This window comes from Sminthopsis crassicaudata, chromosome 2 (genome assembly GCF_048593235.1).
Source record: "Sminthopsis crassicaudata isolate SCR6 chromosome 2, ASM4859323v1, whole genome shotgun sequence".
Classification (NCBI taxonomy): domain Eukaryota; kingdom Metazoa; phylum Chordata; class Mammalia; order Dasyuromorphia; family Dasyuridae; genus Sminthopsis; species Sminthopsis crassicaudata.
In genome coordinates this window covers 506,342,039-506,359,021 of record NC_133618.1, presented here as the reverse complement: position 1 = coordinate 506,359,021, position 16,983 = coordinate 506,342,039, and the positions used below count along the sequence as shown (strand labels likewise).

Below are 16,983 nucleotides of genomic sequence, written 5' to 3'. Positions count from 1 at the left end.
TTGTAAGCTAGGTGAAGGCAGAGAGCACATTATTATTCACTTACGGGAATGTGCTTGTGTATTGGGGGAAGAGGAGTTGGAGAAGATACCAGCAGAAGGCTGAGGGCAGGTGGTTGTGCAGAAAGTAAGACCTGACTGGCAATAGAACCTGCATGAAGTGCTGCTGTTAATAGTGTAGCTTTCTCTGTCTGGTGGGCAAAATTGTTATGGCTAACGGGGGGATGCCAGAATCACAGAGTTCTGGAGCTGGAGGAGCCCTCAGAGGTCACCCAGTCTGGCCACTCACCAAGCACAGGGTGGTCATTCAGCTTCCAGTCAGGGAGAGCACATCCCACCCTATTCTCTTTTCTCATACCTCTCATTTTTAGAGCTGAGATCTGCATCTTCCACCTACTTTTTTTTTCTGGGGGGTGTGGGGGGAGGGATGTTAATACTAAAATCTGTACTTAATTTTTAAATTTTAGTTTATTTTTAATTTATGGAATAAAACATGCATTTCCATGATACAGTATAATAAAAAGGTGATTGTACATGAAATAACCAATCTACTGTGTACAACTTGCTATTCCTTTTAAATATACAATAAATAAAAGGAAAAAAATCAAAGAAATACCCGCCTCTGATATCTGAGGTTATGCAGAGTAAGTTTAGTCTTTCACATGACAGCCTATGTCAGGAATGATCCTGATTATACCTCATTCTCCCCCACCCTAATAAAGAATGTGAGTTCTGGTGTAAGGTCACCCATATGTGGATTACTTAACTGTTCTAATAGGCAAAAACTGACCTGGCAACCTTTTGATGAGTGGCCCGATGTAGATTATTCCACTGAGATTAATCCACTTTTATTTTATTTTGTAGGCAACTCTTAAGAAGATAAATTACAGAGAAAATGCTGGCTTGCATTGAGTAGAGGATGTTTTCTCACCTCGGAATTCCCTATTCTGTAGATCCAGTGCCTATTTCTAGCCCTATTTCTTATGTGCCTATGAACGAAAAACTCTAGAATTCATTTCCTTTTGTACTGAATAGGAGGTACAGGAAAGTTTATTGAAACCTAAAAAGTTTGGGAACACCTAGTTTAAATAATTCCTGAGGTCCTTTTATGAAGTATCTGGAGAGGACATATGTAATATGTTACCTGGGTCTATCAGAGCTTTGAAGACCCCAGGCAATGGGTGACCCGCCCTACCCCAGCATCTTCTTGGACTTCAGCAATGATCCTGGCATCTAGTGGACACTTGGGGGGGGGGGGGGGAACAGACCCCGGCTCCTTCATCTGGTTGAAGCCTTTGTTAGGAACTAGCTGTATGGTACTGCATGAGTCACCACACCAGAGTTGGGCCCAGCACCTTTTAACAGCACCTAAGGAGCATCTCTTGAATTGGATTCATCTGAATGAAACCAGTCTTAGCTTCCTCATTTGAAAAAGAAAAAAAAAAGAGCATAATTCTACTTATTTCATAGCTCAATTGTAGGGATCAAATGAGATAATAGATATGAAAATCCTCTGGAAACGACCAAGTGATGTAAGCATGTAAGTATGCTTTATTTCTCTGGGCCAATCCTGCAATTTTATTGGTTTAGGAAATTCCCAGAGAGGAATTCTCTCCACCAATGTAGCCCAGCACCTGCTCTGTCAATTAGTCTTAGGGAATTGCTTGCCAGAATTGAGAGTGACTTGTTTAGGGTCATGTTACCATCTGCGTCAGGAGTGGGATTTGAAACCCAGGTCTTCCTCGCTCTGAGACCGTGCCCCTTTCCACGACACCACATCCAATACACCTTGCTAGAAGGGATGATTAATATAATTATGCTAGTTCCCCAACAAAAGACTGAAAGGGAAAGTTTCCCTTCTTTCCCCCACCCGGCGCCCCCTGCCCCCAGTCCCTTTCTTCTTATCGATTCGTCCTGCAAGGGATTGATTTCCACATGAGCCGGGTGCTGGAATTTCATCATTCCATAAAACACAACAACTGAAGCATTGAAGCAGGAGAAAAAATACTTCCCTTTGAAATACTACCTAATAACGAAAACCATCTGCTCTTTAGTAGGACGTGCAGTCTAAACAGACCAAATCCCTGTTTAAAGAAACTGCTAACTGCTCAAGTGGGACGGCGATTACAAATTGGATGACGAGATCCGTCGCAGCGCTTGGAAACCTTGGGGACGGGGGAAGGGGGCAGGGAGGTGGAGATAAGGGGAGATGGATTTCACCCAGAAGCACAGCTTGCAGGGCTATGCTGATATCACAGGATAATGCAATGGTCAAGTAGAAAGAAGCCTTAGAAAGCGTCCAGGCCAAGGTTTGCTGGAGCTGATCCTTTTCACAGCTCAGGCCTGGTAGACAAATGCCTTCAAGTTCCTCAAGTCCCAGCTCTCCTACTGGGCCCTCCCTGGCTCCTCCGGCCATCCTTCTCTTCTCCTATGAGTTCCTGTGGTACTGAGAGCCTGAAACCTGAAAATGAGCACTGAATTAATTAAATGATAAGCCCCTAGAGAGCAGCGAATGTGCCGTATTTATCTTGGTCTACCTGGTGCCAAGCAAAGGGCACAGAGTACACGAGCGTAATGATGAATCTGATGCTACGTTGCTTTCTGTTTCAGGTCTTGATTTCCAAACTGGACAACATGATCTCCTAGAAAGAACACAGGACCTGAGTTCTATTTCAGGCCAGAATTAGTTAACCATACAGCCCTGCACAAGCCAGTGTCCCTCATGTGGACCTGAGCTTGTTCTTCTGTGAAATGGATAGAGTAGGTTAAGGCTGGACCGGAACCCAGAGACAGCTTGATCATAAAATGCAAGAACTGGAAAGAACTTACAGTGAAGCCCAAACAGTCCTATGGCTTCTTACAGCCAATCTACTCCTGTTACATAGGGATTTCATCAATCTTTGCTTTTTTTTCTGCCTAGTACTGGAGGTACTTGATAAAGACCTGCTAACTAATCCATCAGTCTAAAACCTCACGGCAAATCTACTCAACTTGGAAAGGTGATGATTTCTCAAAACGGTCCTTTCTAAAAGAAAACAACTTCTCATTGTCAATGATTTCTAGTTCAAGTTGTTCAAATTCTCCAGGTCAAATGAAGCTGATTGTCGAGAAGAAACTGAATGGCACAGTGGATAGAGCACTGGGTTCAAAATCCAACCCCAGCTACTTTCTACTTGTGTGACTCTAGGCAAACCATTTAAACTGTTTGTCTCAGTTTACCCCACTGTAAAATGAGGATAATAAACCATTTCTCAAGGTTACTATTAGGATCAATGAGGTAAATTTTATAAAGCACTTAGCAGTGTCTGGCACACAGCAGGTGCTTAATAAGTGCTTGTTTCCTTCCTTTCTCTCTGAATCTCCTATGAAAAAAGAGAAGACTGAACTGGATTACCTTGGAAGGCCCTTTCTATCTCTGACACTCTATAGATCTTTGATTTTAAGCCTTTAAATTGAAGTCAAAAGGATTTAATTTAGAATGATGACAAAGAATCCTGAAAAAAAGCTGATGGAGTTTATGAAGGACCTTCCCTAAGAAGACATTTGATGCATAAGGAGACAAGCCATTGGAGATTTGGATGAGGACAAGCATGAAATCAGAGACCTGGGCATTCAGATGGAAGCAGGTAGGAAGCAGATTTAGAGATTTGAAGACCTAGATTCAAAATCCAATTGTGCTACTCCCTTCTACCTGTATCTTTACACGTTTGTATATCTTGGTCTTTTATTTATTGGTTTGGTTTTTTTGCTCAGGCAGTTGGGGTTAAGTGACTTGCCCAGGGTCACACAGCTAGGACGTGTTAAGTGTCTGAGACCAGATTTGAACTCAGGTCCTCCTGAATTCAGGGCTGGTGCTCTCTCCACCATGCCACAGATAAGCCATTTGAACTACCTTGGTCTCAATTTCCCTTGTCTATGAAATAAAAAGGTTGGATCTCTGGTGTCCCTTTTAGCTCTAAGCTCTAAACCCAAGGATGCTCCCCCTGAGAAGTATAGATTCCTCTGTCCCCTTAGTCCTGCCTAACACAAGAGGGAAAGCACAAAACGCCCTATGGGCTGAGCTCCTGAGCACATGCATTAATTAAACTCCTGGAGGGGGGGCGGGGGATGGCCCCGTCTTTGCTGATGGAATTTTAATCAGTCTCATAAGAAGCGGTTGTCAGGCAGCCTCCCTGGAGCAGGCTGGCGGCTCCATGGCCGAGGGCCTTCTCCAACCCTCTCAGCCCCCAAGAGACCATCCCGTTGGGTAAGGGCTTCCAGAAACCCCTCCGGAGCATGCTTGACTGAAAAGCCATCGGCTACCTGATCCTCCTGGAAATGGGGAGCTTGGAAATATCTTCCAAGAGACAGCAGCGACTTGAAACTCCCTCTTCAAAGGCTAATTAAGAGTGATCAGGCCAGGCTCAGCTCAGTTACTGGTTTCCTCTTTCAGGGAGTTGGGCGCCAGACAGGATTCTTCTGAGTCAGCGCATGCCTACTGTCACCCTACTGTGTGTCCACTCCTGTGCTAGCCCTTGTGGGGGACGTGCAAAGAGGCTGTGATGGAGTGGGAGATATTACTCAGCTCTCCCATTAATCCTCTCCGTAATCTTGGGCAAACTGAAATTTCTTCATTCTCTAAAATGGTGAGTAGGGGGTGGATGAATTAAAAAAGAAAATTCCTAAGTGTTTACAATGTACTTTGTTAAGTGTTGGGGATACAAACAGAAACATCAGACAAGGCTCCCCCACTCTAATTGGGGCTGAAAACTCATAAAGGAGGGTTCAGCTACAGAGTACATCGCGAAGTCCAAGGACTCGTGGGATACAGTAACGAGTCTTAGGGTGACAATACGTGAGGTTGTGGAGAGTGTATAAAGCGGGCAGGTGGTCCTCAGTCCTACCAGAAGACTGAATTAGTGGTTTTCTGCTCTCCAAGCAGTAGGAACAGCCACGTCCAGCGGGCAAACCCATTTGCTGGAGTGGAGACAACTAAAGAACGATTATTCAGAATTACAAGAGAGGGGCCACCACTGGAAAAGAGGATACTGCGTAAGAGGGCTAGAGTAAATAAGCAGCAGGCAGGGATCTTTATGTATGGTTTAGTGGTCCATTCCCTATCTATGTTAAGACACGGGGTCATTCAATCTAAGCAGCCCATTTGACAGAGGGAGAAACTGAGGGCCAGAAAGTTTAAATGACTTGCCCATTTCAAAAAGGTGGCAAGTAGAAGAGACGGGATTTAAAGCTACATCTCCTCTGACTCTAATTTCATCATCTTTTCCAATGTAGGATAAAAAGAAGATTGAGTAGGAAGCTAAACTTTGAGGCCTCTGCCCCACCCCTCCCATGATGTGGAGTTCACTACCTCCCAAGGTGACCCACGTCATTATTGGACAGTTCTAATTGTTAGAAAGTTCTCCCTTACACTGACCCAAAATCTGGCCCCTCTGTAATTTCTATTTGCTGATTTGAATTCTGTTCTTTGAAACAACAGAGAAGAAATTACTTCTTTCAAGTGTACCTTCATCTCCAAACTTAATACACTCTAGCCCTGTTGGTCCAGTTGGCTCCTTGAACATTCCCTCTGTCATTTCCAGGCATTTTAAGGGGCCCCTTTCTAGCCTGAAATGCAGCACACATTCCCCTTCCCAGCAACCTGTGTTGAATTATGCAGGAAGTAGTAGTATTCAATCTGCTTAGAGACAGGAGGAGATGATGGGTAAGATAAAGTCATTATTCTTGCCCCCTCTCTGAGACTTGTTTTCAACTCAGCACAAGGCCCCTAATAACTTCCCTCAAGCCAGAGGCCATCAATATCCTACTAACCAGAACCCAGCATGGTGCACATAGTAGGCACTTAATAAATGTTGGATGAACAGGAAGAGCTAAGTCAAAGGAGTCCTCACCCAATACTGCGTCTCTCCCCTGGAACACAGAGTTCATTGAAGCACGAGAGAATAATACCCCATAGAGAAGCAACAGTGACTGCAAGATGCTTGCACAGGACTAGGTAGACTGGCCCCCAAAGTCCAGTCCTAGAAAAGATAGATTTTTGGATTTATGGCCCAATGAAAGGCTCCAAAGTCTAGGAGGGCCACAAACTCGCCTCTCCCTCAATAGGCTACCTGCCCACACAGTCCTTGAAGCAAGGCCATGGACATGCAATAGGCTTGCACAATGGTTAGAGCACTCTATTAAAGAGGCTGAAGCAATGTTTAATCATGATGGGATTTTTAATCTAGTCCAAAGATTCTTAACTTTTTTTTTGCCTCTGACAGTCTGCCAAAGCTTGTGGACCCTTTCTCAAAATAATATTTCAAGGTCCATAAGATTATTTAAAAAAAAAAACCAATGATATTGAAATATGGTTATAAAAATATTGAAACAGTTAAAAGATCCTTGGATTAAGAATTCCTAGTAACATAGTCATTCTGGGCACCTAACATATTCTAAGTTTAATATAATAGTTTGTGGGAACCTCACAGATCCTTAATATAATCTAAAGGTAACAGAGCCTAAATCCTGGCCATAGTCTGAGCCTTGACCCCATATATAGCCTAAACCCTAATCTTGATAGCAAAGTGACCCAGCCAGAGCCTAAACCCTGACCCCTGACCCCTGACCCAGATGGAATGAGCCCTAATCCCATTACCAACTGAACCCTAACCCAACTGCCCTTGGTCCAATCCTGACCACAGGATAAACCTTTAAGTAAACATAAGTTGACCCCTTATTTCTTATAAAGTCTTTCCCCAGCTACAGATTAAACTTTTAAGTTTGACTCATCATCTTAGAAATGAAGGTCAAAACTGAGACAAGAGTTTAAATGGAAACCCAGTCCCATCCATTGAGACATAACTCAGATATAGAATACTACTGGGTAAATGTATACAAAGTGCTGAAGTGATTATCAGCTGGGGTTGTTATTATGACTAGTGGTGCTATTTTCTTACATGAGGGTTGGCAGTATTATGTACACATAAGACCTGGGTCTCAGCCTGGATCAAAATACAGGAGTCCTACAGTGTTACGGTGTGACTGGGGACAGATTTCTCAATTTCCTGATGGCTCAGTTATTCTAGCTATTAAATGGGAATAAAAGCTGCTCCCAGTCACTCCAGGGGAATAAGAAGAGAAATGAGATAGGACAATTCAGAGATTAAAAAAAGGTGTAATCTTATCCACCCACTGTCATTGGAAGATGGCAGGAATTCTCTTCTGTGCTGAGACAGTTCTGCTGTGGTCCAGCTGGGAAGCTCCACCAGATGGGCCTACATGTCCCCTCATCCTAGACATAATCAAACTCTGGGCCTTATCACTGCCTCCACCCTTTATATAGTCAGTCATGTCATAACAGCACCTCATCTAAGGAATTCACGTTGCAGAGATGTACATTCAGACACATGCACAAACGTGTGCATGCAAATATATTCATACAAACACATAGTATGTGTGTAGAAGGCCAATCAATAAGCAGCTATTAAGCACTTACTATGTGCTAAGTACTGGGGATACAAAGAAAGGCTAAACTAAAGTGAAAAAAACCCAGGAGCTGCAACAACAACAAAAAATCAGTCCCTGCTCTCAAGGGGCCCACGTCCTAATGGAGAAGACAATATGCAAACCACTTGTGCGAACAAGATGCAGACAGAATGAAATGAAGATAATTAACAGAAGGAAGGTACCAGAATTAAGGGGGATCAGAAAAGCACAGATTTGAATGTACAAACACACACGCACACAAACGCACGCTCCTTGATATTTTATGGAAACATTCTTGTCCCTTTTCTTACTGGATCTTCTTTGAGATGGATTTTCTAAAGATGAGGAGACCCAGGGAAGGTTCATACATCAAATGCTAGAAAAGAATTCAGACTAAGTCCCCCATTTTACAAATGATTAAATGGCTTAGTCATTGTCACACCAGAAATGGGGGGAGGGAGGGCAGAGGGAAAAGGATGGTTTTACCAAGAGCCAGTATTCTTTTTATTGTAATTCTTCATGAATTTGCTAAAAGGTTAATGAAATTTAAACCCAGGTCTCTTTGAGCTTTGTTTTTGGTTTGCTTTTTCCATTATATCATGCCTTCTTTCTAGCTTGGTCTAAAATGCTGGGAAGGTCTTTTTAAATTGTCCTTTGCAAGGTCCAGATCAATATAGTCTCTGGAGGGAGAAAAAAGATTTTGATTCTGGACATTGTCACTAGCCAAGATACATGAGGGGTAAACAAAGAGTTAACTATAATAACATCTCATATTTTTATTGGGCTTTAAAGTTTACAGAAACACTTTCCTCACAGTCCCCCGAGAGAAGGAAGGGGGTGAGGGGCCTGGCAGGCCCTGAGAGGAGCCACATGCCATTATCTGTCCTTCCCACATGTGCAAGAATAAGAGGCTTATCCATAGTCATCCAGCTAATAAGCACCCCCTGGACTAATAACACTGGCAATAATAATAATTAATGACAGTAATAAAAACAATCTATGTAGTGATTTATGGCTGCTTACAAGTATTTAATATACATTCCTTCACTCAATAAATTATATCATTTGAGAAGGTATAATTTTAATGGGAAAGAGACCATCAAGTTGGGGTGGTACTTTTTACTTTCACTCGGACCTGTTCAGATTTTATTGTAAAATGTCCAATATTCATCGACACACCGAGTCTAAAAAGGGATTGGGGAGGGGGAGGGGGGAGCATGGGAAGAGCTGTCTCTCTTAGCTGATGCCATGAACCACTTTTCATTTACTTACCGAATTGGGGTTCAGTCCCATGTTCGCCTCGATGTAGGTCTCTGTCTTTGGCTCCACAGCGAGTTCAGCTTCCAGGATCTTCTCCACCGGCATGTCCTCATTAGCACTACTGGTCGACTCCACCTCGTTCTCATTCCGGTCTTTGCCCCTCTGCCTCTCTTCTTGCACAGCTGGAAAAGAGGAGGGGGGGTGAGCTGCGGATTCCACGCGCCCGTGGAAGGCCCAGGGATCCGAGAAGAGGCAGCCCCTCATGCCCTTCACACCAAACTCCCCCCCAGCAAGTGCATCGTGGTCTGGGATTCTGGGTTCTAGCTACACAGGTGGGAAAGTCAGTCATTTTCTTTAAAGTTTTCCACTAAAGAAACAGGGAAAGGAGAACTTTCCAGAAAAAAAATATGCAGTGGGTCAACTCTCAATTACCCGATGCCCGGATGATCTACATTTATTACCATTTTTTATTTTAAAGCCCTGCCATTTCCTCCATTGTGGGGACACATCCCACAGCGTCCCATGATATGCACAATAAGAACATAGGCACATTCTGATATCAGGCCAGAACTGCTCACAAGTTAACAGCTACAGGAGACGGGAGAAAAATATGGCTTGAAGCCGCCATCACGTTCAAGCAGGAAGCGCTATCAGGGACTCTCCTGTCCAACCCCGTCATTTTTCGGAGGGAGCTCGAGAGCTGAAGTGATTCGGGAGGGTGGGACAGCAGGCCAGAGGCAGAGCTGGGGCCCCAGCGCAAGTCTCCTGACTCTCAGGCCAACATTCCTTCCATGACAGCGCGCTGCGGCTGCTGCCAACTAGAAATGGGGGAATTATTGATTGTCCCGGACTGCTCACGCTCGGGCCGACTGTAGGTAATTCAGAGCAGAATGTTCGAGAAAAATGAGCAGACAAAGGGAACCCAGCGGGGGAGAGAGCTGGACCTGGAGTCCGAGAAGACTTATTCACCTCCAGGCTCCGTGAGGGGCGGGTGACTGAGTTAACTCGTACAGATCCCCCCGATTCTCAGTGCAAATGCCCGGGTAAATTTGACTTTGGGAGAGGCTTCAAAGAACGTCAGGGCCGAGGACGGGACCCAGAAGATCCGAGGTGAGCCTCCCACACAGGTTGGCTCTAATGGCAGGAACCAGCTGGGTGGGGCTCTGCGGTGGCGCCTTAATGGTGCCCACAGCCCTCCACTTGTAGCTCGGAGCGTCTGCCCTACAGAAGGGAATTCCTTGCGGTTGCTTGAGTCACTGCCCCCTCGGGGCCTGCACCCACCTTTGGGGTTGGGTTACCCAAGCAGGAGGAAACACCGAGCCCGAGGCACTCTGCTCCCATCCCCCCAGCGCCTAACCAGCTGAGCCTCCCGGTGCTGGACTCCATCACGCCGTAAATCACTCCTTCTACCTGTGCCTTCTCTGGTTACCTGGGGCCTCAACGGCTTCCAGCCAGCAGTCAAGATCAGCAAACAACAAACGGAGCCACGGACAAACGAGGCGGGCCGGGAAAGAAGAAATCAGCAGAAGTGGAGAAGGGATCAGAGGGGCCATTCGGGTAGTTTGGTGCCTTCTACCCGCCAGCTGGAGAACGGGGATGGCTGACTCCTCGGGGGAAGGGATCTCGATTCAACAAACATTTATTAAGTGTACGCACTGGGCAAGGTAGGGACGAAAATGTGAAAAATGGCACGAAAGCTGTCCTTGGGAACTCGTATCCTCCCGAAGCGGACCCGGCACACATAAAAGTATGTGTAAAATGTCTAACATTTTTGTGTAAAGTGTACAGACACGCATAAAATTGGAATTATACAAGGTAGAGAATGAGAGGGCACACGGGGAGCCAGGAACACTTGAGAAGGAGGAGATGGGAATTAGGCTTAGGTTTCACAAAGTACATCCAGGCTAGGCCGTAGCACGCACACAAGCCGGAGCCAGCGGGACAAAGGCAGGGGACACTTGGTGCCCTTGTCTGGCTGGGCCGCGGCACATCCTGCAGTCTGAAGCAGGGTGGGCTCCCCTTCCTCTCCGCTCTGCCTCCCCCAACCAGCTGCCTCAGGAGGAATGCGTGCACCGCTCAGGGCTCCTAAGAAAACCCCCCCACGTGAAGCTGCAACATCTCCCACCTTCTCTTAACCAACCCCTACTCCCCAGACTCCGGAAGCCTGGTTCCTCCCAATGCTGGGTTTTTATGGACTCCAGACACTGTTGCTCCCCACCCTTCATTCCCAGAAAACAAGATGTGAAATGCCCAATAGTTCTCGGTGCCAATCCAACTTTATTTTCTCCAGGCCATCTGCATTTAAGCGGTCTTTGTTCAGTCTTCCTAGTTTACAAATACTCTGCGTGGTCTTAGCAAGGTTTTCTTTCCAGTGATGTTATTTGTGCAGATCTCACCTCCTTGCCTTTGCTCACATTGTTAGGCTGGCTCCTCTCTTCCCATTCTGCACATTCAAGGGGCTTTTTCAAGTCTGTGATTGAAATGTCACCTCTTCAAAAAGCCTTCCTTGAACTTACAGTTGGTAAAAAAAATAAATAAAAGCCTAGACGCTAGCTTCACAGTGAACTTTTCTCCCTAATGCACTTATCATGTAATATTGTCCATTACCTCTCTGGATCTTATCCTGTGATGAGACTATCCATTCCTCGGGGAGAAGGCTGGGAGAGATTTATGAAATCTCGTCTAAGCTGTGCATGTGCTGCTGCGTGTCAGGTAGGACAGATCACAGGGATCACGGACCAGAGCTACACGAGAGCTCAGGGGACACCACGCGCAAACCCTTCATTTTCAAGATGAGAAAAAGGAAGCCGGATTCAGTGGCTTACTCCAGATCACACAGGCAGGATCTGAATCCAGTTCTTCCTGGCTCCGGTGCTCCACCTCTGCTACATTTATTAATGAATGTTTGTTGCTTTTTTTTAAATGTTAAGAACTGAGAGCAAATTCACATAACCTGGATAGTAGAAAGAGCACTGGCTCTAAAGTCAAAGGACCCAACTACAGTCAACTAAAACAGTCTAGGTGTTACCTCCTGTTGGGAAAATTACTTGTTCTTGGAGTCCCCTGAATTATGAGAATGATCTAAGATTGATGGACTAGGTTTCCCTTATTGGAGTATATTCACAAAGAAAGTAAACAGTCCAATAAGAGAAACATGGTCCAGTTACAAGGTAGCTGGATTTGGAATCTGAGAAGGCCTTAAGTCAAATACTGGCTCTCCTGGGTGACTTTGGGCACTGCCCCTTAGCCCTGTGGGTCTCCTCTGTTTTCTTACCTGTAAAATGAGGGAGTTGGGCTCAGTGACCTCTTAGATCCCCCCCCCCAGTCCAGCTTTAAATTCACCAGCTTGTGAATGCCCTTAGAGCCTCCCCTTTCTGGCCGGGCCGTCCCCTCCACCACCTCTTCTTGGCTAAGCCCTGGCGAGGGGACCCACGAGGAGCCAGAACTCAGATCCCAGCTCCGCCGTTCACCACCATGTGGCCCTACTCCCTGGGCTTCCGCGTCCCAGTCTAGAACAGTGCAAGGGGACGAGAACAAGTGATCTCTGAGTCCTCAGAGGTAATGTTGGTGTTGGGCCCGATGGCTGGCCCGAGTTACAGGAGGGGAGAAGAAATCCCTTTGCTGACCAACTTTGTTCCGTTGAAAGCGCACTAGGCCCCAGGGTATCCATGGCTCTGAGCCTAAACCTGCCATGCTGGACGACAAGCAAAGGCACGAGGGGCTGGTCATCAAATTGGGGAAACCCAAAGTCTGATGCTGGAGCATTTTGTGAGACACAAAGAAACACCCCCCCACACACACACTGCCCCTTCTCTGACCTCAGCAAACTCATCTGAAGCCAGGCAAAGGGGGTAGCCAATAGGGAGCCTGGCGTTCCCACCCCGATCTTCCCTTTCAGGCTTTCACATTAGGGGGAAAAGTTTTCTAATTAACGGCTGTTCTGAGCCGCCCGGCCTCCCTCAGACCCACATCTCGGGCCCCCACTTTCTTAAGCAGGAATTTAGGTTGTTCGGCAATCCATCACGTGCCAGACCGTACCCCAGAGGGGCAGAACGAAGTGATTATTGTAAATCTGGCCCTGGTAAAAGGCCCAGGCTCCTCTGGGAGCCCATGCACAATATAAAGATAAAATATGGTAATGTTTACAAACAGCTAGATCCCGAGTCGCTGGCAGTGCGTGCCATGCTTGCAGCACCCGCTTGCTGGAGTCAGCGTATTCCTGCAGCTCCGTGGGCCTGGCCCTGTGATTCAGGGGGGCTTCTCCAGCTCTCCACAGCTACCATCTGGAGCCGGAGACTCCAAGGGCAAAAGAGACTTCCCAAGCAAGCTCAGGGAAGAAGCGAAGGCTGTACGAGAACCACAGAGATTCACGGACGGGGAGGAGGGAGAAGGGGGACGCTGGAGCTACTTCTAGAGCCTTCAACTCATTTTAGAGAAAGGGGCTGAGGCTTTCTCAAGATCAGGTATCCAGTCAGCAGCAAGACTGGGACTCGATGTTACAGCCCCTACTCCTATCTGGCCCTTAGCCTTGGCCCAGCTCAGGGACTTGGCCCATTCCGCCTGACTCAGTTCTTTTCCTTCTCTGGATTTCCACTAACGTGTACACTGTGTGCTTCTTAATCTCAGAGTCTGATTAAATACTCGCTCATCTGTGCTTCTTATCTCCACAGCCACAAAAGTTCCGTGACAGTTCTGTGTGTGTGTGTGTGTGTGCGTGTATGTACGTATATATGAAGTAAATTTACAATACATGCACACACAGGTAGGGATATGTAAAATTTACACAGAGACAATCCTGTTCAAGGCTCCAATACACATATGCACACACACACTCACAGTTGGGGAATGGGGGAGAGAGGAGGCAGAAACAAAATGCTCAATTCAAGGAAACTGCCAGGGGCAGATGATGGTATTAGATCTTATCCCAGTCTACAACGAGTACAGCCGCTAAAGCCCGGTGTTGGAGGAGAACAAGGATAACCGACATTCCTGGTCACTGCAGGAGACGTCACACACCACCGCATTCCATTCCATCGCAGTTTTTAGAAGTTTCCCAGCCCATTCCCCTCCACTGTTCCAGCGAGTTTGTATGCAGAATCCTCGAGTGGATCTCCTGCTGCTGGAACTTAGATGTTGAGACCTTCCCTTCCCTTCCCTGCAGGTCCGACTCAGGTACCCATTCCTTCGGGAAGCCTCCCTTCCTCTCCCCACAGCTGGAAGCAGCCCTTCGTCTCCTAACCGTCCTAGTTAACCCTACACCCTCAGAGCTTCCCCTTTTGTGTCCCAGGGGACAGAGCACACATAATACAAAGTGCTGCCTCTTACATTTACCTGTATAATCTCTAAGCAGTCATTTAAGAAAAGAAATAAACATTTACCTAGTGTGTGCCAGGCAGGGGGCTAAGTACATAACAAATACCGTTCTTTTGATCCTCACAACAACCTCCCATTTTACAGTTGAGGAAACTGAGTCAGAAGTGATTCGCTCAGGATCACACAGCAATTCCGTGTTGGAGGCGAGGGTTGAATTCCCACCCTGCTGCCTTCAGACCCACCTCTCCATCCGCTGTACCACCTCCCTAACCCGGGACCTGGAATATGTGCTCTCCAGAGCTCCATTCTCTGTGAGCTCTTCTATGAGATTAAAAGGTCACTGAAGGCAATTTCCCAGATTCTCCAGGACTAAGCTCAATGGCATGAGCAGAGTAGGTGTCTTAATTCATATTAATACATATTTATCAAGTGGAACTGATGATCCGTGCGCCGTGTCCAAGCGGGGCTGCCATTAGTAAGCAATCTGATCTACTGAAGTTGAGGCCGACTTTGCCGGGCAGCTAGTTCACAGGTTCTCCCAGCTGATTCAGCAACCACAGATGAGGATCTTTACAACAGACCCTTTCCTAAATAACAAATGTTGCACACCCCCAGCACGCTCTCTCCCCATGATCTCCTGCCTGTGACCCCTCTGTAGAGTGATCTCTCCTCCCCTTTACCTGCTGGAATCTCTGCCCGTTTTTGTAAGCCCCCCTCAAACGCCATTTCTTTGATTGCCTCGTTACAAATCACGGGTCCTGCGGGACGTCACACAGCACTTTTCTGTCTCTCCCGAATGCCTGTGTCCTGCTCTCCCTAGAATCCTGTAAGCTCTGTGAGGGCAGGAGGACATCTTCTCTAAACGTGGCATTGTGCCCCACATGCATTCCCCAATGAGCCCAACTGAACCAAATGTCCTCAGAAAGTCGTTCCCACCTGCAAGGTCATTCTGGGTTGGCCCAGGCTCTAATACCAATGGTACAAAATGGAATTCTCCGGCCTCCTCTGGTCCAGTCCCTGGACTCTGGGCCCTATCTCACCCCCCCCCCATTATTTGCCTCCCTTTTTGATGAAATCTCCTGCCAAAGTGTTTCATCTCCCAGGTCACTGCAAGTCCAGTTTCCTTATCACTGTTTAGATCAAAATAGATCCTGGACATTTAAACATCACCTTTAATTTCTTCTTCCTGCTGGGTATTCCCTTGTTTGTTGTTTCTTGAGCTTTGTCCATGACTCATCCCCTCCCTCTGATCTTCTGAAGCCCCTTATGCAACTGGCTGAGCTGTAAGTTCTGGCAGTGACCTTTCCTCCCTGGAAAATTTCTTCTCCCCGGAAAGGGGGGGGGGGTCCTATAATACCCAGGGCTGCTTTTGGTGACCTAGATTTTACTGACCCTAACCAAGGGTATTTCCTGTGCCGCAAAGGAACACGCAAACAAAATGCTCGGATCGCTGCTACCGCCAGCTGAAAACAGAGATGCCATAGGGCCTCCTTCCCAATTCTGCAATGCTTTTCTGTTTATTCAGGGTATTCCCTCTTGAAGAAGTCGTCCTTTTCCAGCCCAAGCTCAGTCATTTCTCAAACAAGTATTAAGCCCTTACTCTGTTTAAGACACTATGCTAGGTGCTGGGGATACAAAAAAAGTAAAAAGCAATCTCTGGGAAGACCCACGTGAACCGATGCTGAGTGAAGTGAGCAGAAACAGGAGAACATGGCACACAGCAAGAGCAACACTACAATGATCATCCATGACAGACTTAGCTCTTCCGGCAATGCAATGTCCAAGACAATTCCAGGGGACTTGTGTCAGTAAGTGCTGACCACATCCAGAGGAGGAACAATGGCAGCTAAATGCAGATTGAGCTTACCTACTATTTGTATTTTTTAAGTTCTCTTTTTTTTTCTCATGGCTTTTCTCTGATTCTTCTCTCACAACAGAACCAATTGGAAATATATTTAACATGATTACATGTGTATAACCTATATCAGATTGCTTGCTAACTTGAGGGAAGAGAGGAAAGGAGGAAAAGTTGGAATTCAAAATATTACAAAAACTAATGTTGAGAACTATCTTTGCATGTTATTGAGAAAAAAACACTATTAAGAAAAGAAAGAAAAAAGAGAACAAATTAATGTTAAAAAAAAAAAAAAAAAACAGTCTCCAATTCCAAATAATTTACAAATAAAAGTTTACTAACAGGTACAGTGGAAACAGTGCTGGATTTGGAATCAATTTAAGTTCAAATCCTGACAGAATTTTTGGCTCCCAATCCAATTTTCTTCCTATAAAACCATAATATCAGTACTTTTGCCAGCAAAAGAAGAATGTAATAATACCTATCTTGTTTTATAGGACTCTGGTGATGATCCAATAAAAAAAAAAGTTGAAGAAGGTGATACATAGGTAAGGTTTATCATATAGTGAGGGATGGCAGTCACTATTTAGAAATATGAAAATAGCAATACTTTGGTTTGTCTGCCTCGCCTGGGGCCTTGTAGACCAAAATGGGTTATTCTCCATTCCTCCAATAAAACAAAATGGAAAAATCAAAACCATTGTATTTCTCACTGAATGCAGCCATTAAGTCATCTGTTCATTGGTGACCATGACACTTTCATGACTTTTCACAGATGCCAGGACTCCAGGGATTCCCCCATAGCCCTCCCTTTCTCATGCATTCTTGTTAACCAATCCCTCTTTGCTAATTTATTCAAAACCAAACTGTTTGTGTAGGATGAAATTAATATAGGCTTAGAAATCTCAATAATGAGTTATGAAAAAGAAGCAAGATCTATTTAGGCAACCTGTACTTACAGTAGATTTCTAAGTCCAATTAATTAGTTCAATAAATATTAACTGTCTACTGTGTACAAGCATTTTGTGCTAGATTCTAAGGATATAGAAATTAAAAGTATTTTAAGGCTCCTTGGTACTAAAATGGAAAATATT

The 16,983-nt window shown here is 45.6% G+C and overlaps 1 protein-coding gene across 2 annotated transcripts in view; it reads right to left on the bottom strand.

The window, feature by feature from the left end:
• The window catches only part of RXRA (retinoid X receptor alpha), a 271,189-nt gene that overhangs the window by 29,191 nt on the left and 225,015 nt on the right, over positions 1-16,983 (bottom strand). For both annotated transcript variants that reach the window (XM_074294066.1, XM_074294067.1), the window contains one exon: positions 8,734-8,903. In XM_074294066.1, the coding sequence (XP_074150167.1) occupies positions 8,734-8,903 (170 nt within the window). The remainder of the gene's footprint in view (positions 1-8,733; positions 8,904-16,983) is intronic.